Below are 26,896 nucleotides of genomic sequence, written 5' to 3'. Positions count from 1 at the left end.
CCTGAGGGATCTGGTGAAAGTGCTCATGCAAGTGGGTGTTGGGCTCTTCTCCCAAGTAATAAGTGATAGGACAAGAGGATATGGCCTCACGTTGCACCAGGGGAGGTTTAGATTGGGTACAAGGAAAAATTCATTCACAGAAAGGGTTGTCAGGCACTGGCAGAGGCTGCCCAGGGCAGTGGTGGAGTCCCTGTCCCTGGAGGGATCTAAAACCTGTGTGGATGTGGTGCTTAGGGACATTGTTTAGTGATGAGGTTGATGGTGTGAGGTTAAGGGTCAAACTCAATGATCTTAAAGGTCCTTTTCAACCTAAAAAATCCTATGATTCTTTGATAATTCTACGATAATCAGGCATGTTAATGTTTCTTCAGGAATGAAGTAGGGAAACTCAAATATATTGATAGGAGGTGTAGATATTGAACAATTACCTGATTCCTCATCTTTTTCATCAGCTTTGGCCTGCTCCTCGTCTGCATCAAGATCAATACGTTCTTCTTTGCTGTTCCGCAAAGACCAGCACAAGCGGTGGAGCTGCCATGAAGCAAAATGTGTTTATAAATCCACAACCTTACCACACAGAGACAAATCAGCTTGGCCAGCACATGGACAAGCTACAAGACCTTGGCATCCCAAAGGTCTGTGAAGTCAACACCTCAAACTATGAGGAGTCACTGATGATTTGTGACAGGTAAATGACAACCCAGCCCTTTGCTTTCTTACAAGGACTGTAAGGTACAGGCGGCTGCAATGTCAGGATGTAAGATATTTAAAACAAGTTGTTTCATCGAGTTCCATTTCCCAAGGAGCAGGGCTGCAGTCATACTCACATGTACATCAGGAATGGGCTTGGTCATGAAGGACACTGCCAGGATGACAATTGCAGAAACCCCAAAAAGAATCATTGCAAAGTAAAGGTAGTGAATCCCACAGATGATGAAGGGGCAGTTGGAAGGGTTCACGCAGTTGCCAGTTCCGTAGACAAACTCTGCAATCATTCGACTGAGCCCACCGAGCAGCCCCACTATCAGGCCCCAGAAGGCGCCCTGCATACAAAGGGACAGGAGTGACCAGGATGAGTCATATCAGGCATGGAAAGAAGCTCTAAGCCCTGAAGAGCTGCTGGAGAAAACACGGAGGCCATTGTGTGTTAGGTTGCCTTTGGCATGTGGGTTTTATCCCAGATAATGTCAGTGACCATATCTACAGGTCAGTGTATTTATGCAACTGAAAGCGGCAGTGACCAGCAACTCGGAGAAAGAAGATGGAAAACACTTCATCCAGCTTCTTTCTCAAAGTTCACCCCTCTCCTCACAGGACAGGCGTTGGCCACAGCCGACACACCCCAGGGGTTTCTCATACCTTTTTTTCTCTGAGGGCTAAATCTCTGACAGTTCTAGCATGATGGAAGTAGCTAGCAAGTGGGTGCCATTCCTCCTGAAACATGTGTCTGGTTTGTCTTCTAATGACCTTGGTAGTAACTATGTAAAAGTTAATCCTCAACACTTTCAGTGGATGTTTTACTGCAAGCTGTACTTACTCCAGCTCCAAGTATGAAAGACACACAGGTAGGTCTGACACCTGGTTACCACGACTGGTCTGTGATCCCACCAGAGCAGTGACACATCTCATGTCTTCCAAACTACTTACAAAGGCTTAAATACAATATTATCCTCCCAGTAGCAGGTGGTTCCTCCCAGTAACAGGTGGTGACACAGACAGCTCAGACGGCTCCAGTCTATTAATACATGGCTCCGTGGCTGACGTCACAACAATAACTTTGGGTTTTTTGATAATGGGATGGCCTACATGGCACTGGAGTTACAGGCTTCAGATGGGAGCCACCTTTCTCAGAGGGGGAGGAGGATCTTTGCCCAGGAACTTCCGGGGCTTGTAAATAGGGCTTTTAACTATATATAACAAAAAGTGGAAGGACGGGTGTCAGGAGTCAGGTGTTAGGGAGGAGTCTTCTCCAAAACACTTTATAGGTAAAAGAAGGTCCACTGGGAAGGTGATGCAACCAGCAGCCCAGCTGAAGTGCCTTTACTCTAACGCACGAAACTTGGGTAACAAGCAGGAGGAGCTGGAAGCTACTGTGCTACTTGAAAGCTATGATCTGGTTGCCATCACGGAAACATGGAGGGACGAGTCCCATGACTGGAATGTGGCTATCGACGGCTACAGGCTGTTCAGGACATGAAGCAGCAATGTGCGCTTGCAGCCCAGAAGGCCAACCGTATCCTGGGCTGCATCGAAAGAAGCGTGTCCAGCAGGTCGAGGGAAGTGATTCTGCCCCTCTATTCCTCTCTTGTGAGACCTCATCTGGAATACTGTGTCCAGTTCTGGAATCCTCCATGTAAGAAGGATATGGAGCTGTTGGAACGGGTCCAGAGGAGGGCTACAAAGATGATCGGAGGGCTGGAGCACCTTCCCTACAAGGACAGGCTGAGAGAGTTGGGCCTGTTCAGCCTGGAGAAGAGAAGGCTCAGAGGAGATCTTATAGCCACCTTCCAGTACCTGAAGGGGGCCTACAGGAGAGCTGGAGAGGGGTTATTTGGAAAGGCTTGTGGGGATAGGACCAGGAGAGATGGGTATAAACTGGAGCGGGGCAGATTTAGACTGGACATTAGGAAGACTTTCTTCACCATGAGAGTGTTGAGGCACTGGCCCAGGTTGCCCAGGGAGGTTGCGGATGCCCCATCCCTGGAGATGTTCAAGGCCAGATTGGATGGGCCTTGGGCAGCCTGATCCAGTGGAATGTCCCTGCTCATGGCAGAGGGGTTGGAACTAAGTGATCTTTAAGGTTTCTTCCAACCCTAACTATACTATAATACTATGATATCTATAGACACTGATCTATTGCCAACTGGACAAAAGATACGGACTGTTTATCAGTTCACTGCTCTATGAATCAAACCCAGCGATTCCCAGCCTAGGGCCTCAAAGTGGTGGGGAGCTACAAATGAAACAAGAGACTGTTTGTTTAAAAGACCATTGACAAAGTGTACAGTGGTTAAGAGGAAAGGGAACAGTGATCTGTTCGGTAAAGCAGTTTGATGACCAGCATCCTAAAAGATTCCTTTCAAATACGGCTCCATAAATTATGCACTTGACATACTTCTTGGCAAAGGGATAGAAAATCTCAATTTCAGAGCTATCCAGGAACCCCTAGATGACTGTTTATTTATCAAATTAGCTAAGAACTTTTCAAACTCTTCTCTGAAACCTCAGGCCCTGGGGTCTGGCAGCACAGAATCCCTGGGATGTAGTAGAGTTAAAAGCAACAGGAAGAAGTTGCTAATAAAAGACATCAAAACAAAAAAGCTATTCTCCCAGTGCCTAAAGGAACAGGGTTTGTGCATCTTTCCTCAATACTTACCTGCTCATTGACCCGCTTGCAGAAGATGGCGAGCAAGAAGACAGCGCCAATGGGGGGTCCCAGGAAGCTGGTGACGGACTGAATGTAGTCAAAGAGCTGCCCGCTTTGAGCTGACTGCACCACGGGGACCCAGGCAATGCTGATGCCGATTAAAAGTAACATAAATGCCCTGTAAAGACAGCCAGATATTCAATTAGCCACCTGCTTAGAAGCCTCTATCAAAAAGGAAAAAACAGCATTTAATCAATAATTTAAACGTCCGTTTTGTATTTCTACCAGCAAAATCAGCGATAATGGCCAATTACCACTGAACAAAGCAGAGAAATCCCTGCTGGATACTGCGTCTGTCAAATACCCATCAGCACATGCTTAAACGTGCAATCAAAACGGGGAAAAACACTTCCTTTGTTTGCTGTGTCTAGAGACAAATCATTTGCAGATGAACTAGACGGACCTGCTCATCGTTAGTCTGGTGTAGCACAGAGAGCGGGAAGACATTCAAAACCGGTTCCCTTTGAAAAGCAGTAGGAACTGCTGACAATTATTTCAGCTACTTCACGCAACACAGCCAGTTCAATTGGAAGCAGGGTTGGGTTCTCCAAGGGGAAGTGCAGGGTGGGACAGCCCGTCCGGCCACAGGAGGCCACTGCTGCACTGCCCGCACCCTGCGAAAGCAGTTCACCCAGGTGCTTGGAGCATCTTCTGGAGGCTGCAGTCTTTAAAGGTCCTGGAGCTCCCCGGGTCTGTCCGTCTCGGAAGAGTCGGCTGCGCTTACCTTCCAGCTAACATGAGCTCTCTCTCGGAGGATCGGGGTCGAATTTTGGTGTAAATGTCCATGGTGAACAAAGTGCTAGCACTGTTAAAAATGGAAGTCAGGGAGCTCATAAGGGAGGCCAGCATGACCGCCAGCATCAGACCCCGCAGACCTGAAAGAGAGATGCGCGAACTGGGATGAGCACTCAGTGCAGTCTTAGCACGCAGCACCAGCCATGGTGCTTGTCTTGTCCTACCCTTCCGAGTCAGCCAGCTAGGAGCATGCCTGGCGTGTTCATGTGCTGATGCCTGCCCAATGCTCTCCTGTGAGGCTTTGGAAATGCTATTTACAGCAGTGAGAGGACATCTCCCGAGTTTTTGAACAGAGGAGCTTCTGTTGGGAATGCATACTCGCCCCAACGATTCTAGAAATCATTTCTCTTGTGCACAGGCGGGTGCTCACTTGCTCATGGTATATTTGTAACCCGTTGTTTGGCAAGAAGAAGTTTATTATACTGTTTGAAAATCAGAGTAAGGCATTTCCCACATGGTGCGATCGAGTCAGCACAGCAGGGGAAGCATGACAGTGCTAGTCCCATGTACAACAATGATAACAGAATGGGTGATTACTACAGCTCCCAAGGAAGGACCATGGGCTGTGTTACATCCCAGTCTGTCTTTCTGGCCATCTGACCCAGCTCCATGGTTTTCTGCAGAGATTTATCTCCTATGTATCCTCTGTGCTTTCCAAAGCAGTGCCAAGTTCTTTCATGGAACAGGTGACCCATGGGATAATATGTACATAGAACATTTCCCCCTCTTGCCTCAGCGAATTTAGCAGAACGACTGCAGGTTATGCTTCCGACTCAGAAGTTCTGGCAGAGACAGTCATCTATAAATCATTGGCAAAGTGGGTTATTTTTCACCTTCACAGAATGGAAGCTCAATCACAGCTCCCTCACCCAGTATTTGCCAGTGGAGAGCTGCCACTGCCAGCGTGTGGCCATTCCACGCCTGCAGCTGCCATCACGCAGACTCCCCCTTCAATCAACAGCACGCAGCTCTAGCAGGAACTTCTGACCTACGTCTGCAATGTGGCTTGCCTCTGTGCCCTGTTTTTACAGTCCGGCAGCCTCATTTTGCGTGAAACACACACAGGCAGTCTCTTACCGTTTGGCATAAGCTCCACTACCATTTTGGGATAAGCGATGTTCGTACAGCCAACCGCAGTGCCGCAGTACTGCTGGCAGATTTCAGGCACAACACAAGCCACCACATCTGAGGAGAGAACCATGAGACAGGGTTAGGCAAGGTCATGTTAACGACAGATTGCTCCCAAATTAGTAGAGCTTCTGAACTGTATCCCTGTGTTGGACCACTGACTGACACCCTCAATGTCATCCTTGGTCTGTGGGCAAGGAGGAAGGCGATTTTAAGCCCCTCTCCTTCCTCTCCTCTCTAAAAGAACACTGAAAATTGCTGCGGGTCAAAAAGTCAGCATTAATTTGTCAGGCCAGGACTGAATGACACAAGCAGAAAAACAGCAGAGGAACACAGAGACTCCTCCCTCCAACGTGAACCTAACTCCTCCTCCGCTTCTAAACCCACTGCTGGGAAGGAGAAGGCACTCAGGACTGGCCATGGCCCCAGACATCACTGTCTGTGCCTGATAATGCCCTTCAGCTGACTGCCAGCAGAGGGTCCGTCCTGGACCTTGTGCTGCTCTGCCAGAGCAGGGCTGTAACCAACAGAGAGGTGGGCAGGAACACTGGAATTTCCATCCCCTAAAATGGACAGCAATAGCATGAGCAGAAACCTGGCGTTAGGGGAAAGAGGAAGGCCTGTCACTTCCTACAGAATAGTTAGGGTTTGTGCATACCTGGCCTGGACAATTTGGATGACAAGGTGACCATCTAGCAGGCATTTTGGAAAGGACAGAAACTGGGAAATCGAGCAAGACTGGCGGTGAAAGACTGTCAGCAAGCAGAAATTTTTATTTCTGTACACATCTGCCTACCTGTATACAAAATGCGGCTGATCATTCCAGGCATCACTATGATAAACATGGGCAAGAGTTTCAGGTATCCACACATGATGCAACCAGCCTTCACATGGGACATGTTCTTGCCAGAGAGACATCTTTGAACAATAACCTGCCAAGGAGATACAGCACGCGTGCATCACTCAACCAAGAAGAGCTCTGTCGTGAACACACCATGCCAAGGCCCAGGTAAAGGGAGTTCCTAACCTCTGTGACAGGGAAGGAGCCCATTCACCATTTTTGTCATTAGGACAACTAAAAGCTACATGAACATCAAAGGGAAGCAGAGAACGTGAAGTACAAAAGGGAAAATATTCGCCCAGTGTGTTTCAGAAGTAAGGTTCTTTCTCACAACATGTTCCTAAAGCAGGCAGACGGAAAAGCCAAAAAGGAATTAAATATTTGCCTGAGCAACAGACACAGCTACACTGGTGGTTTGGTTCAGTTGGTTCCAAGCTGTGAACATTGCCTGTCTCGGGGTAGGAATGCAGACAGGTCACTTGCCAGAGACTGGGCGCACTGCAGAGCACACTCTGCAAGTCAGTGTGATCTCCTGGAGAAACTGGAGGGCAGGGTTTTAGGGAGAGGTGAAGAGTAGGGAAGAGTCTCTAGACTGAAAGAAACCACATCTAAAGCATATTTTCAAGACAGTTCATGCGAAGATGAAAGCCACTCAAACAGGAAACAAACTGGTATTCCTGAAAGGGGAATCATTCCTTGACCCATTTGAAAAATGAAGCAAATTGAAGCAAATGTTTACATTGCAACCATTCTGTGCTTTCACACACAGTTACACACAACAGATGAGAAAGGATTTATACATGGCATCTGCTGGGCACGGTCAAATTGAAAGAATGCCTTTTCCATTTTCTCGCATGCGGGAGGGATTTAGAAACCAGAAACTGAAAAGTCACTGACCAGTCTTGAAATAACTGTCACTTCTGTGACTCAGCCTTGAATGACAGGGGAGAGTGTCCCTAGACTGCAGGGGTTTGGTTCTGCATCTCCAAAGCACGTGGCTTCCACATTACCTGATCTGTGCACCAGTACCACAAAGCAAGGATGCTCAAACCAAAGACGAGCCCTGGCCAGGGCAAATCTCCTGTGACGGCATCTCGGAAGATGTGAAAGGAATCCTTCCGAGGAGTGTAACATTCTTCATCAATCGTAATATTCCCATAGGAGATATTGGACGGAATTGCTGCCATGTACTTCTGCATGAAAGCATCATACCCTCCTACTTCAACAAATGCTAAAAAACAGAAAGCAAAAGTAGCAATAAAGTATTTATTTATTTTTAAAGTATTTAAAGAGCTAGAGACCCCTCCTTACCACAGGCCCAAACCCACCCTAGCCTGGACACATCAACACTGCCAGAAACCAGTGTCCAGTGATTTGCAAGTATTCAAACCATTGAAGAACCAAAGTGACCTTTCTCTGTAGGCTTCCACACAGCTCGTGAACTGTGATTTGGGCTCCATGGTCTCAACATCCCTTACATGCAATTTGCCAAGAAATGAAGTGATGATGCATTATCCCTCCATGTGGGTAACCCAGGGAGAACCTGAGACAGGGTCTTACCAGGTTAGGCCAGCCTGGGGTTGTTGCTGTTGTAACAATGGGGAAATAATTTAATTTCAAGTGAAAGACTCAGCTAGAGGAATGAGGTTTGCAACCTCCCTGGGCAACCTGCGCCAGTGCCTCAACACTCTCATGGTGAAGAAATTCTTCCTAATGTCCAGTCTAAATGTGCGCCGCTCCATTTTATACCTGTCTCCCCTGGTCCTATCCCCACAAGCCTTTACAAATAGCCCCTCTCCAGCTCTCCTGTAGGCCCCCTTCAGGTACTGGAAGGTCTCTATAAGATCTCCTCGGAGCCTTCTCTTCTCCAGGCTGAACAAGCCCAACTCTCTCAGCCTGTCCTCAAAGGGAAGGTGCTCCAGCCCTCCGATCATCTTTGTAGACCTCCTCTGGACCTGTTCCAACAGCTCCATATCCTTCTTACATGGAGGATTCCAGAACTGGACACAGTATTCCAGATGAGGTCTCACAAGAGAGGAATAGAGGGGCAGAATCACTTCCCTCGCCCTGCTGGACACGCTTCTTTCGATGCAGCCCAGGGTACGGTTGGCCTTCTGGACTGCAAGCGCACATTGCTGCTTCATGTCGAGCTTCTAATTGACCAGCACCCCTAAGTCCTTCTCTGCAGGGCTGCTCTCAAGCACGTCATCCCCCATCATGTACTGAAAAGGGGGATTGCCCTGACTCAGGTGTAGGATCTTACACTTGGCCTTGTTGAACCCCATGATGTTCTCAGAGGCCCACTTCTCCAGCCTGTCCAGGTCCCTCTGGGTGACATCCCATCCTTCCAATGTGGCAACTACAGCACTCAGCTTGGTGTCATCTGCAAACTTGCTGAGGGTGCACTCAATCTGGCTGTCATTATCGTTGATAAAGATATTAAACAGCACTGGTCCCAGTATGGACCCCTGAGGAACACCACTTGTCACAGATCTCCATCTGGACTTTGAGCCATTGACCACTACTCTCTGAATACAACCATCCAACCAGTTTCTTATCCACCGTACCGTCCACCCATCAAATCTCTCCAATTTAGAGAGAAGGATGTTGTGTGGGACCGTGTCAAAGGCTTTACAGAAGTCTATATAGATCACATCTGTTGGTTTACCCGTGTCCACTGCTGCGGTTACCCCATCATAGAAAGCCACCAAGTTGGTCAGACAGGACTTGCCCCTGGTGAAGCCATGCTGACTGCCATTAATCACCTCCCTGTCCCCCATGTGCTTTAGCATAGCTTCCAGGAGGATCTGTTCCTGATCTTCCCAGGCAATTACAAAGTAATCCCAGGTGGACTAATTAAAGGCCTATTTAAAATGGTGCTGTATTTGGGTTGGTTTAACACAAGCTGGCAGCTAGAAACAAGGAAAAAATGCGCACTGTGACCAACAGCTCTCCATTTTGAATCAGAAATGTTCACGCATTAGCATGTGAATATTAGGAAATTAGAATCTCCTTAAAACAAGATACCCTCTGAACTTCTCAAGAGCATCATCATCACCTGCAAACAGCTCTGCTTTAACTCCTTAGCCATCACAAGTCCTGTTCTGCCAGGATGCTATGTATTACCTTCCACATCCACCAGTGCTTTGGAGTGCTCACAGTGACTAAAGACCTTGGCAATGTGCTTGTTTTCTTTCTGATGCACAGGAATATGAACTGAAACTCTGGAGTAGCAGAGTTCCACACTACAGCATCCATTTCTAGAACCACCAGAGGATTTGTGGTTGAACATACCAGTTTAATTCAGCTGACTTACTTACCAAATCCCATCAGTATGAAGGATCCCACTACCATGATAAATGTTTGCAAGGTGTCTGTGTAAATCACAGCTGCAAGGCCACCTAACAGCAAAGACAGATAGATTAGCGCCTGAGCGAATGTCTCACCACCTTGCTTCCAAAAAAAGACCCCTGCAAATCACCCCCTTCCAGGTTTTCATTCCTCCCCCCCTTACCTACCTCCCCTCTCCTTTTTCTGGGGGTCCCCTAACTTCTGTATTTATCTGACCGCCCTGCACACTCACCTGTGATGGTGTACAGAGCTGTAATAGCAAGCAGGATGATTATGGCCAAGTAAAGGTTCAGCCCGACGGCCAGCTGTATGAACACAGCCCCAGAGAATATATCTGCCTGTAAGAGAAAAAAATATAGACTAAGCAATGTTTAAAGTCAGGCTGGGGGCGTATCAGACATTCCTGATGAGGGACCAAAGTAGAGAACTCCACCCCTTATAGCACTGCACAGCCCTCAAAGCAATCCTCAGAGAACAGAGGCCGTTTCAGTAGCCCTGCCAATTGCTGCGGTGCTGCCAGGACAAGAGCTGTAATGCCTGGCAAAGGATTTCCAGGTCTTTTCCAATGGATCATTTAAGCCGGGCACAGAATCCCCTCACTGCTCTGTGCTCACATATTGAGATGGGTTAATAACACATTGCTTAGAGCTCTGGTTACCCTGGCTGCTACACAGGGTGAACTGTGAAGCCGCCAGGACGCATGGTGGTTTTCTTCATTAATGCTGCTCTAGAAATCTCTTACTTTTCTTTACTGCTTGCTCGTCCTGCTGGTTCAGGACAAGTGGTGATTAAAGGCAAACATCTTGTATTATCTCTATTCTTCGGTTCCTGTCAGAATAATTGACACCGGTTGGCTAACAGAAGAGACCTTTAGCTCTTGCATAAGAAAGGAATTATTCAGGTTTCTGAGTAATGCTTTGGGATTTTAATTGCGTGAAATCTGTTCCTGATTTAGAGATAATTTGCATCAACGTTATTTATCCAGATTGTCAATCAGAATAATCTACCCCAGTGCCCTCATGCTGCAGTTCTGTAAATTCTGCTTTCATTGGAGATTAGCCCTGTACCTGCCCTTGCTCCTAAGCACCCAGGTCATGGGCTCATTCACAATCCCACCCACATTCCTCCTTTCTGACCCCCCCCGTACAAGGGCTCTGTGTAGGGATTCCCACCCTCATGTATAACAACGCAAGTCCTCGTGCTGCAAAACAAGCTCAGGAGCTGCACAGTGCTGCAGGAACTGCCCGTGTGGAGGGTCTGAGAAACAAGGATGCACAACATTACATGTTCCCTGGAGTGAAGGCTGCACGCAGAGTTACAGCAGGGCAGCTGTGAGATGGCACTTGGTGAGGCGCAGGAGGTTGCACAGGCCGGGCTGTGGGACAACCAGAGCCCGTGATGGCAGAGCAGGCCCTTGCACCGCTCCTGCCCGCAGCCGGGCTGAGGCAGGTGAGGGCAGAGGCACTAGCGAGCAGGTACGCAGCCTGGCTAGCTGGGACGTATTGGGTGAAGAAATCCTCTTTGTTCCAGAGCCACCTAAAGCGAGACCGCAGGGTACGATCGCACCCCATGCTCACTCTGGGGAATGAGGAAGAGGCGCAGACCTCTGCAGCAAGAGGCCTTCCAACCCCACTGCCCTGACAAGCAGATAACCACTGTGGAGCACGCAGAGGTCCCATCCCTACCCCTGCCCCTGGAGCAGGTTGGTGTATTTGATTTCTTGTAGCTCTTAGTTTGGAACGGGACAAGAGGACGTTTGGCTCAGCACCAGGGGCTATAGGCCCAGATCCTTTGTCGCTTCTCACTGTGGGAATAGTTTTTCCTGTCTTTTCACAACAGCGCCTATCCCAGGTCTTTTATTGTTCTTGGCTTTAGTTTAGCCTACATAGCATTAAATATTAATGGTCCTAATATGACTCTCAGAAAGAAATGTATAGTTAATTATTTAGCATCCTGAGCAATACACCAGGTTTGTAGAAATGCCGAGTTACCTTCCAGTGTTGCTGCTCCTCCCTCACAACTGGATTATATCCTTCCATTAATACCCTTTTATGGACACTATTTAATCTTTATCTTATCTCTGAATAGAGTAAATCTTTCCTTTACATTACAAGCTGTCTCTCCAAAGCATGCAGGAAACGCTGGCAGAACACGTGCCAGCGGAGTGAGCCCAGCCGTGGCATTAACAGCGAGTCTGGGCAGCGGCACGTACTCACACACCTGCCCCGCACAGCCGAGAAGAGCTCATCCTTGTGCCTCCACTTCCCCCTCACTCTATACCCATACATTTACCACTGAAATTATGCACAATGGCTGTAAAGAAAATGCTCCAATACATTGAGAAATTCCAGTTTACAGTTTCTGATTGCTTCAGAAGCTTTCAGGTCAGAATCCCTTGTGTCTTGTCATAATCAAGTCAATCACTCTCCATTGCGGTTTTATTTTTACTGGGCCATCTTCTTTGGCCTAACAACCTGCAGAAGCAACAGCAGTGGGTAGGAAGCCCCTGCAAGCTGCTACGGGCATTGCCCACGCAGTGCTGCGTGCTGAAGAACCAGCCATGCGTGAGGCACCAAAATCCTTTGGGTTCCAAGATCAACACCCAGCAGCATGGCCTGGCCTGGTAAGTAGGGGATTTGCCACAAAAGCAGCTGAGAAATCACTGCAAAATACACAGAATGTGCGGGAAAAGAGAGAAATGGTAAGGACCTTGTCCAGGGGTGTGCAGAGGGAATCTGGTCATCAGCTGGTAGTGGGCACTGAGCCAGGAAAGACACACCAGGGTGTACACGACCTGACGTATTATATTGTTCATTGGAAAGCACCATAATAATTATATTAAGAACATTAGCTAATATTTTAACACATCAAGGAAGCAGCAGAAAAAAACACCCCAGCAACAGGGACGCCACTCTCCTACAAGGATGAGTGGCTCTGTCGCTGACAGTCAAACTCACAGGTAAGGCTTCCCGCTAAGGGCAGGGCAAAACCCCACCCTTCTGTATTAATTCTCAATAAGCCCCACAGATCCCAAGGCAGGATTTGCAAAGGCAGCAGCCAAGGAAGTAAAATGCAAATGTCCGAGCTGGCTGTGGCGGGGACTGTCAATGCCTGGGTGCATCTGGATACACAGCGGCCCCCGGGAAGAGCCTGGGCTGCCTTTACACACTGTGCACGTCTTTACACAGCACAAAGAGGTTAGCTATAGACCAGGATTGAACAGCCTTTCCCTTCCAGCTTTAGGAGCTGGTTCATCAGGTGATAATTTGGGCACAGTATTGTGTAGCTGGTGTAGAAAAACCTACTCTGACAATGCCTGACAGTGTCTGAAACTACAAGGACTTGGCCTGTTCTGCCTGTTCAAAATAAGATATGGCAAATAAATCTAAGCTGGGCAAATCCTGCCCTACCAACCACAGCACCATAAACCAATGATGCACGAGACGTGTTTGTACTCTATGAAAACATGAGCCACATCTGTACATGGGACAGATGCTGCCAGTCGTTCTGGGCAGGTGGGATGAACAAGAGAAATGGTTACAGAACTTGTGCACCTTTTTCCCCTGCACAGCACAGAGACCCAACTCCACAGCAATTCCAGACACCCCTCTGGAATACTTGGGTTGGTGGGAAGTTGGGATGGGCCCCTGGCAGAGTGGGGCCCAGGTAATCTGCTACTGTAGGAGTCTCTTTACTATCACTTTGCTCCCAAATAAGACAGGACCACAAGAGCAGGAAAGGGTGCTTCAGCCTCATGACCCCACTGGAAGCTTCAACTGAGAACCTGTTTTACCTAGAAGCAAGACACTCCAACTGAAACAGGGTGAAATCCCATGACCAGATCCTTAGGCACGATGGAGGCTGGAAGTAACACCTGGATGCGCTCATTACTAACGTGTGTTGCAGAATAGGCTGTGAATCATCTCACTGGAAGAGTTTCTCAGCTGCTAGAGCTGTCAGAACTCTGTGTCATACCTGGGACTTCTGATTGTGTTAGTTAGGGACAAAACCAGCAAATTAACCAGTCCTTTTGAAAGACATGGGAATCCAACTCTGAGGCTAGCTCTGCGGTACCAACCTGTTTAATTTATAACCTCTCTAAGGATCAGTTATCGTGAAGATGTGAGAATGAGAGCAAAAGGCCAATCTTTTAGCTTAAATTGCACTATTATCACTCAGCTCCCATTCAGAGGGCAAAGAGTAATCTGCCATGGCAACTCCTGCAAAACAACAGGCTGAGGTATGCCTGAACTGTGGACTTCTTCAGAGGCTCAGTAGTTTCAAGACCTATGGAAAACATCAGCTCACTTCACTACTTTGCAGAAACACAACCTCTTACTTAATAAACATTAACTTCACAGCACCTTCAACTTTACACCAACCACCTGCCCATTAAAAGAACCTCCCCTCTTCTCTCCCTTCACCTCAGCTGTTACAAATTCCCTCCTTCTAATTTCCCCACTCTCTTATTTGCTGATTTTTATTTTCACCTTTTGCTCTCTAGCCCTCTTGCTGCTTTCCCTCATCAATCTTACTGACAGCATGTTCACCAGAGGATGCTAAAACAGAAAAATATGAAGTTTGGGGACAAAAATTCCTGCCGTGTGTTTCACAGATCCCTAGGATAACAGACTGTAATACAATGCAAGCTTCCCTCCACTCTGACTTTCTCTAGAGCAGAAGTAAACCTTAAAAACCTGAAAAAAAGGAGAAAGCCCAACAAGCCCCAAGAGGCGTTGCCAGGGAGGAAAAAACTTAGACTGCAGAACGGATGTGGATGCACAATCACAACAGGTGGAACAAAGGAAATACAGAATCAGATTTTTACCATTCTTAGTTTAACCACAGGCTCCAAGTCAGAAACAACTGACAGATTGTGTGAACAATAGTGTAAATGGGAGTTTCTTCTCCTTGGGTCAATGTGGGTTGGAAGGAATGCTGTAGAACTTGTACTTACTGAGATCTTGGTGAAAATGTACAGGATTAGAGACAGGATGGACAGGTAGACCTGAATCCGTTTCCCACCAAAACGCTTCCTCAGATACTCTGGCATTGTCACCACCTGCGGGGGGAAACAAGGTTTCAGATCATGGGGAACGAATACAATGCAAATCAGAGGAAGTTTTCTGCCACTCAGATAACCGTGAGAGTGGAGCACTAAACGAGGGATCCAACCATAAGGATGGGCAGCTCTGAGATCAAAGGAGAACAGGTGAGAATACCAAGCACTTTTCAGCTCAAATCTCAGAACAGGGAACCCTCACACTGCACACACACACAGACATAACAGTACAGTTCTAGCTCAGATCTCATGCCTTGCAATGGCTTTGCAATACTCAAGACCTGACCCACAACCATAAGCAGGAAAGTGAAGCATCACGTACTGTTTTGACTTACCCCGGCTTTGACGTAGATGGGTACAAACAGCCATCCCAGAATTACCACAAGTACCAGCGCCTGCAGCCAAGACAAGAGCAGCTGAATTAACTTACTTCCTTCAGACAGCGTTCCCAAAAAGCATTTCTCAGACCCAGAGCTACACTCTGCATTCATGCTGTCCACAGTGTTCAGGAAGATTTTTCACCTGTATCTTTTAAGTTCTGCCCTTAGTTCAAAACCATTAGATGGACAAGAAACACCAGGGCAGCTTCTGCTGTCATACTAATACACATTAGAAGTAAATTTGATTGAGTCATAGTGATACACAAGGATAATAACAGTCAAACTTGGTATTCATTCAAGTGGAGAACCATACTGTGCAGTCAACAACACTACTTCCACTGTATTGATTAACCTGTACACCAGTCCCATTAGGTCCTAAGTAACGAACCACATAGTGTATCTGCTCACACGCACACATGCATCACTGGTCCTGCCTCACCAGTACTGTTGTACACTGTGTACTGGCAGCACACAGGAGAAGACAAGGCTCAAAGGAGATCTTATAGGGACCTTCCAGTACCTGAAAGGGGCCTTAGGAAGACAGGGGCCTTAGACATTAGGAAGAATTTCTTCACCATGAGAGTGATGAGACACTGGAACAGGTTGCCAAGGGAAATTGTGGCTGCCCCATCCCTGGAGGTGTTCAAGGCCAGGTCGGATGGGTCCTTGGGCAGCCTGATCTAATGGGATGTCCCTGCGCGTGGCAGAGGGGTTGGAACTATGTGATCTTTAAAATCCCTTCCAGCCTGAACTATTCTATGATTCTATGATTCTATGACAGCAATGCACATGATTCTGCCAGGAGATGAAGTGCTGGAAGTGGATGTGTTGGGGGAAGGCTATGGGTCCCAGAGATTTGAAACCAGGAAATTTCAAGCAATGCGTGGTCTGTTTTCTTTTTCTTCATTTTGGGACGAAGAGAAAGGGAATCAAGTGTGTGACAGGACTTGTGTAGTCAAACAGAGAAAGATAACAGATTAAATGTGCGTGTCCCTTAGAGTTCATTTGAGCCTTTATTATTCTCCTTAAATATTTATATCATATTATTACTTGACTATCAGCAGCAATCATGTACTTGCTAAGGTGCAAAGCCGGGTCCCTCAGGGTAGTGTGCTTCCTTCACTGTACGGAATTAATACAAGGAGAGTATCGACCTATGTACGCACATTAAGTCCTTTGTGTCATAGTATAATCCCTTCCTTGAAGGTCAATTAAGCAGAACAAGGTCATTATTATCCACACCCACAGAGCCCAAGAATACAAGGAAATGGACTGAATTAGCTTGGGCGAATCTCCTTGCTGCTGCAGTTAACACCAGCCCTGGTGCCTCATGGAGTTCATTTAAAGTCAGCTTGGATATCTCTACCCCTGTGCTGCAGCCATAAGGAAAACACACGCATCATTAAAGGAAGGAGAGACTAAGGAGGAAAACGTTTTTGGAATGCAGGTGGTTGTGAAGGATGCCCAAAATTTCTTATAGCATGTGAAGAAATCAAAGCCCCTTCAACAATTCCTGTGTAGCAAAATGCTCTAAAAGGTACTATGAATTGCAAAGCTGATAAAACCTTCCCGACATCCTGCAGTCTGAAAGTGCGCTTCATAAATACTTTTAAAGTAGTCAAAAGATATGTATAGAGAAGAGAATTAATAAGTTTACTGGCCTCAAATGCCCTCTAGAAAGCCTCATTCAACAGAAAAGGGTCACCTTCTCCCAGTGGCTTAGACAAGGACCAAGAAGGATGAGCAAAATTGTAGATTACACTGGCACTTGCTGGTCTGTACAGAAAACAAATGTTGCCAAGCACCAACTTCAGTGGTCCTAGTTATCAGCAATGTTATTTTGATTAACCTCTGGGGATGATCCTGATGTCACAAATATGTTCACCAAAATGCATGCCACTTACGTTCCACTCATATCCTCCGATGGCAATTCCTCCAGCTGCTGCTGTTCCTGCTATTCCCACAAAATGTCCGCTGCCAATGTTACTGGCAAAGAGAGAAGCACCAATCTGGAAACAAGAGATCAACATTTGGCTCTTAGTTAACTTGAAAAAGTCATATCCACTTGGCATACAGAACTCATGCCTGTCTACATGAGATGGCGACAATGAGAATGACAGACAACCGGCTTCATTGACAACTTTGAAGACTCCCTTCAACCATTCCTCCCTAGCCCTGAGACTCCAGCCATCACACCACGTTGCATAGAAAATCTTCTTCCAGTTGAGTCCAACAGTTTATTACACCAACAGAGATTTAAACATGTTTGCCAACTTTAACTGCCATTGGGATGACATTGGAACAATGAGGGAAGAAGCCTGTGATCTACCTTGCTCAAGGAGGGAACAGTAAACACATTCCCACGTGTCAAACGGGCACTCCCCATTCCATACCCTACAGCCCATGGAACCCAGTGTATCGCCCTTGAGAGCCGCAGAGGCTTTGGCCTTGGGTCACGTTAGGTAAAAGACTCAATTACTGAACTGAACCCAGGAATGTCTGCTGAGAAAGTGCTTCTGCGAGACACAAACAAGAGCAGATTGAGGAGTTATACTGAAGAAATGCTGGATCTCTGGGACCCCCAAATATTGCACTAATCACTCAAGCAGAATAAAGGGCAGAACACGGAAACTGAAGAGCAGGGAGAAAGGAAAGCATATACTTTCTATTAGGGAAAAGAGTCTCTGCTGGCCAGCTTCTACTGTTCCTGGTTGAGGTGGGGCTCTCATGCCGAGATCCCAAGGTGCTTAACAATGGTGTTTCAACCACCTGAAGGCAGGACCTGCGCCTGGCATGTTCTCCTGATACAGTTCCCAGGCACAGGCAGTTGGAGCACATTCAGAGTCACCTCACAAAAGGGAGAAATATTCCTTCTCTGTGACTCACTGGGAGATTTTTAGGGTCCTAAAATGTATATGAAGAGAATCGTTCCAAATTCCCGAGCTGCGGTCACTGCAGTGGGTTCTCTGAGCAGCAGTAAAAATCGAGTCAATCTTCCTGAGAGCAAAAGGACGAGATTTGGGAGGATAAAAGGGATTTCATTATAGAAATCCACCTCTGGAGATCAGATTTACTATAGAGCTATGCTATGGCCAGAAATAGCCCTACTCTTCAGCTCACAACCCTGACCTCTAATCACAAAACAGATTTGCCTTCCCCATTTTTTATATGCCACGTAGAAATAAAATTCATCCGAGGATTCTGATCTCTCTTTTCCAAGCTTTACTTTCTCCTCCTTTCTCCAGTTTGATCTCCTGATTTCTTCCAGCCTCTTTTGCAGACGAACTATCCTTTTGCTGTGACAGATAATTTGTGTCTCTCGGTTCACTCACACATGTCTAGAAGTCAGTTGTGCCCTACAGAAAAGGAGCCAGTTTGTCCTATGACAGATATCTTGAGAGGAATGACAAGTGTTGCACTAAGTTACCAAATAAGCCAGGGAGATCACTAGTAACGAAGAAAAACTTTTCTTCTGACCTCTTTGTACCAGCACAGTGTTTTCCCAGCAGTGATCATGGAGGAGCAAACACCACTTATACCCAGCACCCATGTCTGGTGCTTCCCCTGGAGATGAACAATTAAACTTAAATCTAGGTTACTAGAAATGCAGTCACCAGAAAAGATTAACCACATTAATCTCTAATTTTATTTAATGTGCTCCCTCTCCTGTTTCAAAAGCTTTCAATGCATTGCGCACAGAGCCAAGTGACAAAGGCAGCCGACGAGGAACTTTAGGAGAGGATGGCTGGGGTAAGCTTGGGCTGACGCACCAGGACCGCTGCAGGGTTACGGCGATGCTGTGCTCTCTGCAATGCTGTGTTCCCAACTCTACACAGGCTGCAATTGCATTGTAAGAAAAACACCAAACCAGCACACGGACAAAACAATGCGTGTGCACTCATTTCCTAAATGTTCTTCCCTGAATTAAGGAGCAACCAGAGCAGCAGCACTGCAAGACCAACACGTGCTGATAATGGATGCAATATAGAAAAGGTTTCCTAGAGTTATGTATGCATGGAAAGGTAGAACATGGCCTCGTAGCTGGGAAAATGCCTGCTACCCTTCAAACTGCAGCGTGGTTAGAGCAAGAGGAGAGCTCATCAAGTACACCTGCACCCCGATAGCTGTGGAAGGGGTGGAGCTGCTGGAGGGGAAGGAGAAATATCCACTCTGCCGCAGCAGTGCTTTAAGGATGAGGGGAGAAGGCAGATGGGCTCTGGCCCCAGCTGTCCTGCTAAAGAATTCACTGCTGTGGTATTTTTGTACTGGAAAGGCTGATTTCTGGAATGCTTAATTTGCCATTGGTAGACGTGGTAGATGTGGACCCACGCATGACCTGAAGAGCACTGGGCTGAAACTGGACAACGGCCGAGGGAAAGAAGTGTTAACTGCTCCCAGTGAACATGATAGGGAATCGATTTTAGGTCAGATCCAGGAGGAAAGGTAAAGAAGAATGTTGATTGAAAGGAACAAAAGCTGTTAAGAGGGAAAGAGAGGACAAAACACTGAACTAACCTGAGTCCAACGTGGAACATTAACTCTTTTAAATTATTTTAAGAGGTCAGGTTTTAACAAGAGTGCTCTGTTCAGGAAAAGTAACACCACGCTGCAGGCAGGTGATGATCATTAGGGTTTTGCCATGTTATTCATTGACCGTTTCACCTCGCTCCTTTCATTAACTTGAGGATGCACTGCCACCCTGGCGCTCACTGTTCCAAACCCCATACAGCGTACTCTGCAAATCAGTGACCACTGCAGCCACGGCGGGCAGGCTTCACAGGCTGTGGCACTTCTCCCTCCCAAGACCTGCTAACATATCCTGTGCCCCAGTGTCCGCTTTCCTGTTCGAAAGTGTTAGCTCAGCACCAAACCCTTTTCCCCAATCGCAAGCACAACTTGCCTGTGGCCTTTAGCCCTTTTGCAGGGAACAGCAGAGCCTCCCTCACATCAGTGTGACGTGAGCCTTCCCTGGATATTGCTTCTCCCAAGGGTCACTTGCAGAAGCTCCTTCTAAGACCCCTCTTCCCTGGACAAGTTTCTCATTCCCTTTTTTGAGAACTGCTCCTTGACAATGTCCATGCTTTTCTTTAACTCACAACTTTTCCCTGCAATGGTTGCCTTTTCTTGATGGAAGAAGAGCATTTTTCCTACCGGAGCTTTTGGGGAACATTCCCTACTCACTTTGGAAAACTCAGCCCCCTTGCTCACAATGAAACATCACTGTCCCCCTTTTGAGGCTCTGAGATGCAAAGAAAGAAGTGCAGCTTTCTATCCTGCTTTCCAAATTACTCTGTAAATTCTACCTATTGCATTATTGCCAAATGAAACCACGTTTATACAGGTCCCAGTCCACTAAAGCAAGAGAGATGGATATACAGCACACATCAAATGTGTCTCTGCCTTGGGACAAGCCCAAAAGCTCTTACCATAGCACAGGCACAAGCAGGATGGTCTGATACCTTTCCACTTTTGTCTTCTGAGACAGAAACAACACCTCCTGGCTGGCTGGAAAATTCTGATGGTTTCACTGCACTTTTCCTATCCTACCAGAGCTTTGCTTTGATTAGTTTATTATCCTTTTTACTCCAAGAACTATTGATTCACACTGTTTTTTTGCATGGAACTTGACCAAATAAATTATTTTCTTATTCCACTTAACCAAAGAAAAGGAAATGCAAGTCTCATTCATACCAGAGTTGTCTCTCCCGGCCCCTCTCAGCCACGGCAGATTCAGCGAGTGGGGAGAACTCTGAGAATATGTGAACTCAGCTGGATGCAGAGGTCGGAGAGACTGTGCCAGTGGTCAGGTCTGATGGCCGTGAGAACAAACCATGCCAAACTGAAGCAAAAACCTGGGGTTTTTTCCCTTAATTCTTGCCTGTTTCACAAAGGTCAGCACACAATTGACAACAAACGAGCTGAGTTACATTTCTGTCTGACGTGCAGCGTGTCCCTGACTCGGCACGCATCCCACTCATCCCCCAGTGACCCTTTCTAACTAGAGCTGGGCTGCAGAATCCCAGCAGGTACTCTTGTCCCAGTAGCATTTCTGCCTCAGGAACAGAGGTGTGGAAGGTAACCCATAATTTTGTGCAGACAGCCCTGTCTGCCACACTATGGAATCTGAAGAACAAAACTGAAAAGGAGGAAAGCTTCAAACCTGAAGCTGTTTTCTTCAGTTGTGCATGGAACCCTGTAAATCCTGTGCAAGCAGCTGCTACCAAAGCCGACTGCTCCCCGGGAAGAGAGGCTGCGCTTCTGACAATGGTGCCAAGAGTTTGGCTGAATCCAACTCTCTCATCTGACAAAAGATGCACAAGAGCAGTGATTTCGGTGAACTGACACAGAAGGGACCTGTTACCTCAGTAGAACAGCCCACAAAGACCAACTGCAAAGTACTAAGCAACCTGCATGGATTCAGCTGGAGCCAACAACTGGAGCCAAAGCTGGACAGGTTTGACCCAGAATAACTGTCTTTCTCCTACTTTATTCATTAAGAAATTGAATCACAATCAGGTAGTGATGGACAGACATATAAAATCCATATAAAAGCAGGACCAGCCTCCAGCCCTGGGTTGCCAGAGCTCCCCTAGCCCGGGCACCCACAGCTATTCTATCGCATAAGTGAACAGAATGCCTTTCCCAAGCTTCTCACCAAGAGGTCCTTACACACTGCTTACCAGCCTCCTTCCCTGCAGGGCCACTTATGGCACAGAACATAGCACAGCCACTGAAAAATACAATTAGTTTAAGCAAATTAGGTTTATAACAAGTTTGTGGAAGGATTTTTTTTCTATTTTCTCTGTTCTAGAAAGCAATTACGTGGCAAGGCTCATTGTCTGGAAATCATGGGGAAGATATCCGTCCATTTTCAAAACAACTTCGTCCACGCTGCCTCTCATCTCCAGCCTGAGGAAATGCCGCTGGGCATTCCAGAGCCGTGCTGGGGCAGTCCTGGCCCGGCACAAAAGAGAAGCCAAAACACAGAAGAAGAAAATACACACAGCACTAGCTATTGCGGGACTGAGATCGCATCTGTGACTGCCCTTCCTATACATTCATTGGCTTCCTAACCTCTCCAGCCCAGTTTGCGCTGGGCGATGGATGGCCTGTCTGCCTGCTAACCTGTGGAATCGGTGTTTTGGAGTCTCTTTTTATCCAAGGCAAACTTTCCGAAGTGGGGCTGCTGACACGGTATTTAGTTTGTGGCTTGAGTGCTTGCAGTTTGTTTATTTTGGGTGATATCAGGAAGAATAGCAAGAAGGGGTTGTGTTTATGGTGCAGAAAGACACCCCTGGCATTCCAAAGGGAAGGATCGAAGGGGTGATCTTAGACCCCACTGAAGACTGGCACTTCCTGCCGAGCTCGCAGAGTCTGCGCAGGAGCGAGAGATGATCGTGGCAGATGGGCAAGGATTTCCGCAGCCTACTTACAGAATATTCCTCAATTTTTAGACAACAAATATTTACTTTCACTCTCCCTGACCCTGTAACTGGATCTGTGTGGTGAAATACTGAATCAAAAGTCTAAATAAAACACACAACCCTTTCTGGAGGCTGAAGGCAAGATCAGGAGGGCTGAGGATTTCCATTTGAGCACATGTGAAACACAAGTAATACAGAAAAAGCAGGTTGTCTAAGTACCCTGCCTCTCCAGGAAGCCACGCTAAGCAGACTGTGCAGTCCAGGAGAAACAGGTAATTGTTTCTGATGTCATTTCTGCCTCATGGATGGCTCTGAACATGTTTTGTGTCTGACTCCTTTTCTCCATCTTAGACGAGAATACAGATCCACAGAAGACAAACAATAGGGCACATGCCGTTTTTAAATAAATCCAAACTATATTTTTTACCAACAAATTATCCTAACATCACCAGGGTTTTCTCCTTGCACAAACCAGAGCTTGTTACCGAAAGTGGAAACAACAGAGCACTACAAGGAAAAATGTCAGTACGTTGAGTTTTCTCTGTGAGAACCTCAAAAAGAAACAGCTTCTGTGAGTGCAGTGAAAGTCATAAATTCAAAATACTTAAAAGTTTTAAAGTGAGCTGCAAGACAAAGCTCTGGATTTCTCTATACTGGCATTACCGATGTATCTAGATTCAAACAAGCTGATCACACAACCAAGGCAGCTCAGAGCTCAGCACTGATAACTTCCCCGACTCTTTCAGGTGGCTTTTGTGGTGCAGTTTTTTTCCCTGTATCACCGTGGCGAGAGGAAGAGTTTGAAGTGCGTCTATGCGACACTGCCAGTATTGTGGAGATACTCAGTTTTTAAGGACTACACACAGTCACATGGAAGCAGAGGCACATTCAGAGATATATGTTCTATACACACACCCTGTACAGCACTCACCGGCCACCACACCATGCTTCGGCCAGCCAGGAAGAAGCCACCTACTGTCCCTCGGTTGGTCGAGTACATAGCCTGGAAAAAAAAAGAGCAAGCAAACCTGAATCATGTTTTAAGTATAACAGACATAAGAACAGACAGCTAGGATGGAGGGATAAAATATATGTGGAGGGTAGAGTGGAAGAAACAAAGAGAGTGGCCAAAACCAACACGCTTTTGATATACCTTCTTGTATCTAAGGTCTCCATTAACCAGTCAAGATTCTTTGCATCACCTTTTGTTACAGACCAATACATTAAATCAGAATTTAATTTAACCAAAAACCTGATCCCTCCAACAAAAGCTCATATGAACATTCCCTCATGGGTGCAGTGCCTTTGGTGTCAGGCATCAAAAAAGACAATACGCTGCAAGTTCAGTGAGAGAGCATGCAGCTTTCTTACTCAACACTACCCAGCCCTAGCAGATATCTACACAAATCTGTTGTCCTGTTGTGATATCAGTGTCGTAGCTGCTTCTCTATGGAGTTCAAAAACTCCATAGAGTTTTTGAAAAAGAAACTCCAAGCTAAAAATCTCCTCTTCACACACCTGTTTTGTATTTGTCAAGGGATGATGGGCTTTAGAGGGAAGCTGCTGCTAATTTTTGTTAATGATCCTCATCCAAATATCAGATTCCCATTGTTTCCTCTGATGGACTTTGAACAGGCAAATAAAGAACACTTGGGAAAACCAGCCAGATCTTTTCTTCCCATGCAGAAGGAAGGAAGGAAGTAAAATCAATTTACATGTAACTACACACAGCAGCTAAGTGTTTGTCCAATAAAGGGGACATTGTTGTTGCAAATAAACAGTTCCAGGAATCAGTTGGCACACACCTGCCTGACAAGCCTTGGATCAGCCCGGCTTTGTCACAGACCTGCCAAGCAACACTTGACCGCAGCAGCAGCCAGACCTCCATGGCAAGGACCCAGCTCCTCCCGCAGGACAGCAAGAGGGTCGAGTGTGCTGGGGGCTGCAGATTTTTCACTGTGCTTTTGGCATCTGCTACCATGACAAAGAGGTAAAGAGAAGCCTGTATCCATTTTCCGTCCACCCCACAGTTTTGGTGCTCTCCAGAACACTGCCAGACCACTAGAAAAGGGTTTGTCCTGCAGCTGACTCCTCTGCGCTGTGCCCTGGGATGCTCCTGGAAGCGCAGGAGTGCCGAGGACAATGCCTGCTCCCCGTGGCTGACGGATGGGGTTTGGGTGACCAGAGAGCTTGCCCTGAGGAAACCCAAACTGAGTGACATTCCAGAGTTTACAGCTCTGCAGCTAACAGCATTGGCCTCTTATCTTCAAACGCTCCAGAGCTGCGGTTGCACTGAGGGCCAGCACTGGGCTTTGGTTTCTGATTTTGGACCACGTTTTCCCTCGCAGTCCTCAGCATGTTCAGCGTTGCCGCTTGGCTTAGCCCAGTGACAGCAAATCATTGCAATCAGGTGCCACTGCTGCCACTGGTCCTCGCCCACCGCTCGCCCTGCGCTGCTCACTGTAGTCACAGTCCTGCTGGCAGGACAAGCCACGATAACACTGCCCACAAATGGCAGCAGCAGCCTTGACCCATCTCTGACAGAGACCTGCAGCTCTGGTCTGTCACACGGTGGCAGCTTTACTGTGGCACCTTTATACTCTCCCCCACACATCGGCTTCACCTCTGTTCCCATCCCTACAACTCCCTCTTCTCGATGTTTCCCCATCACATCCCACCACCCGCCCTCCCTGCAGCCTCCTGCTCCATGGTGCCAAACTCTGCTGCTCCTGCTGCTTCCTAGCAGGGACCCCAGGTGGCCTCATCCTCCAGGATCAGCTATCTCGGCTCCTTCTCCACCACTTCCATTCACACCTAAATGGTGCCACCCTGAGTCACCAGCCCCTCTCCAGTAAATGCCCACATTTTCCCCACCACACACTATGAACTCTCTCAGTTACACACCATAATCTTTATACAATTCTACATTTTCATTTACTGAGCCATCTTACCAGTACTCTATAAAATATCTCATTACGTAAAAAAATAAAATAAAATAATAAATAAAATAAAATAAAATAAAATAAAATAAAATAAAATAAAATCCCAACCTACCCATAGTCCCACTGCCAGGACTAACAAAAAATAGATGACAATAACAGAGATGTCCGCAGGATTGTTGATCCTGATGTTGGATTCCATCCTGGCTTCTTCTCTGGCTTTCTTCTTTCTCTCCTTATATGCTCCTTTCAGAGTTCAGGTTAATGATAAACTGCTGTCATCTCCTGTCTCTTATATAATACATAACTTCAGATTCACTTGTCTCCCGTGGGACACAAGCTGCTGCTTTGCCTCGGACAGCAATGCCTTCCCAAATATTGCTACAGGTGCCAGCGGTTTCAGAGCTCAGCCCCTGCCAAAGGTGCTCGGGGTTTTAACATCCACGAGCAGATGTCTGAGAAGGAATGAGCCTGGAAAGGAGTGGCTTGGCTGCAATAAACCCACATATTTACCTCCCCGTGAGTGAATAGCTTTGTGGGTTTTTTAAGTGGTTGTACCTGTATATCTAGTCATGGAAGATGTAATTCTTTTAGATGATGATGGCAAACATTTATCTGTGAGGAGGAGTGACCTGACTCCCGGGGAAATCCCAGGGGTCCAGGAGTGGGGACACCCTGTGTCATCTCTCAGCCCAGCAGTGTTACTCAACGGGAAACAGCCCTGTACTCCTGAGACAGAGGCAGCCTGCGGCTGCTCACACCTCTCACATGGATACAGGTAAAGATGCGTTTGAACCACTACACTTGGATCCAGGATCTTACTGTGCTGAAATTCAGGGTGTTTGGGCTGTGGTGTTGGTTGTCTCTACTGTACCTAATCAGCTTCACATTCAAGTAAGTTCAAAGTTCATCAAAGCTTGGGTTTGCTCTCCCTTTATTTGCTCCTCTTACCTCAGAATCAAGCTAAGAGAAATAAGTGCTCATAGAAATGTGGAACACATTGGTTATAGACAGATCTTCACAGCCCTTAATAAGGCAGCTCCCCCAAACAATGCCCGTGATCCTCTGTTTAAGGTGGAAGAGGTCAGAATAATCCAGGAGAACTCGAACAAGAGACACAGGTGCCAGGCGTGATTCTGGGCTCTGAGGACACCTGAAAGCCCTATTCTCTGCGTGATACTAGGGAATCGTTATTTATTTACAGCTGACTAGGCTGCCTTTGGGGTGTAGAATATTACCCTGCGGTTACCCTGAGCAGAACACGCAGTACAGCACACGGAGGGCACAGCGGGTTTGACTGATCTCGCAGCAGTTCTTTCCTTGGAACTGAAATTGAGCTCTGGCACTCTGTTCATTGGCAATGAATCTTCTTAGGTAAACTACCTCTTGGTGATTTTGGCTAATAAAAAGCATCAAAGTCTAAGAAGTATAAGAACATGAGATTACCTGAAAGATAAAGTAGAAATCTCACTACTCTTTGAGCACCTACAGTCGTCTAAAACCATCTTGTCCTCTGAGAGCTGAGGCATCTCTCCCAAAACACATTCCG

The 26,896-nt window shown here is 46.9% G+C and overlaps 1 protein-coding gene across 1 annotated transcript in view; it reads right to left on the bottom strand.

Annotated features, from left to right (window-relative positions):
- The window catches only part of SLC5A1 (solute carrier family 5 member 1), a 28,789-nt gene extending 3,172 nt beyond the window's left edge, over positions 1–25,617 (bottom strand). The window contains exons 1-14 of the mRNA XM_009571318.2: positions 25,463–25,617; positions 23,340–23,411; positions 16,889–16,993; positions 14,940–14,999; positions 14,500–14,604; positions 9,775–9,880; positions 9,512–9,592; positions 7,202–7,422; positions 6,147–6,282; positions 5,300–5,407; positions 4,152–4,302; positions 3,377–3,545; positions 828–1,043; positions 429–531 (exon numbers count right to left, since the gene is read on the bottom strand). Of these exons, the coding sequence (XP_009569613.2) occupies positions 429–531; positions 828–1,043; positions 3,377–3,545; positions 4,152–4,302; positions 5,300–5,407; positions 6,147–6,282; positions 7,202–7,422; positions 9,512–9,592; positions 9,775–9,880; positions 14,500–14,604; positions 14,940–14,999; positions 16,889–16,993; positions 23,340–23,411; positions 25,463–25,549 (1,720 nt within the window). The 5' untranslated portion in view covers positions 25,550–25,617. The remainder of the gene's footprint in view (positions 1–428; positions 532–827; positions 1,044–3,376; positions 3,546–4,151; positions 4,303–5,299; positions 5,408–6,146; positions 6,283–7,201; positions 7,423–9,511; positions 9,593–9,774; positions 9,881–14,499; positions 14,605–14,939; positions 15,000–16,888; positions 16,994–23,339; positions 23,412–25,462) is intronic.
- Between the last annotated feature and the right edge of the window lie 1,279 nt (positions 25,618–26,896).

This window comes from Cuculus canorus, chromosome 17 (assembly GCF_017976375.1).
Source record: "Cuculus canorus isolate bCucCan1 chromosome 17, bCucCan1.pri, whole genome shotgun sequence".
Taxonomy (NCBI): domain Eukaryota; kingdom Metazoa; phylum Chordata; class Aves; order Cuculiformes; family Cuculidae; genus Cuculus; species Cuculus canorus.
The sequence above is the reverse complement of the archived record's forward strand: the minus strand, read 5'-3'. Positions and strand labels throughout refer to the sequence as shown.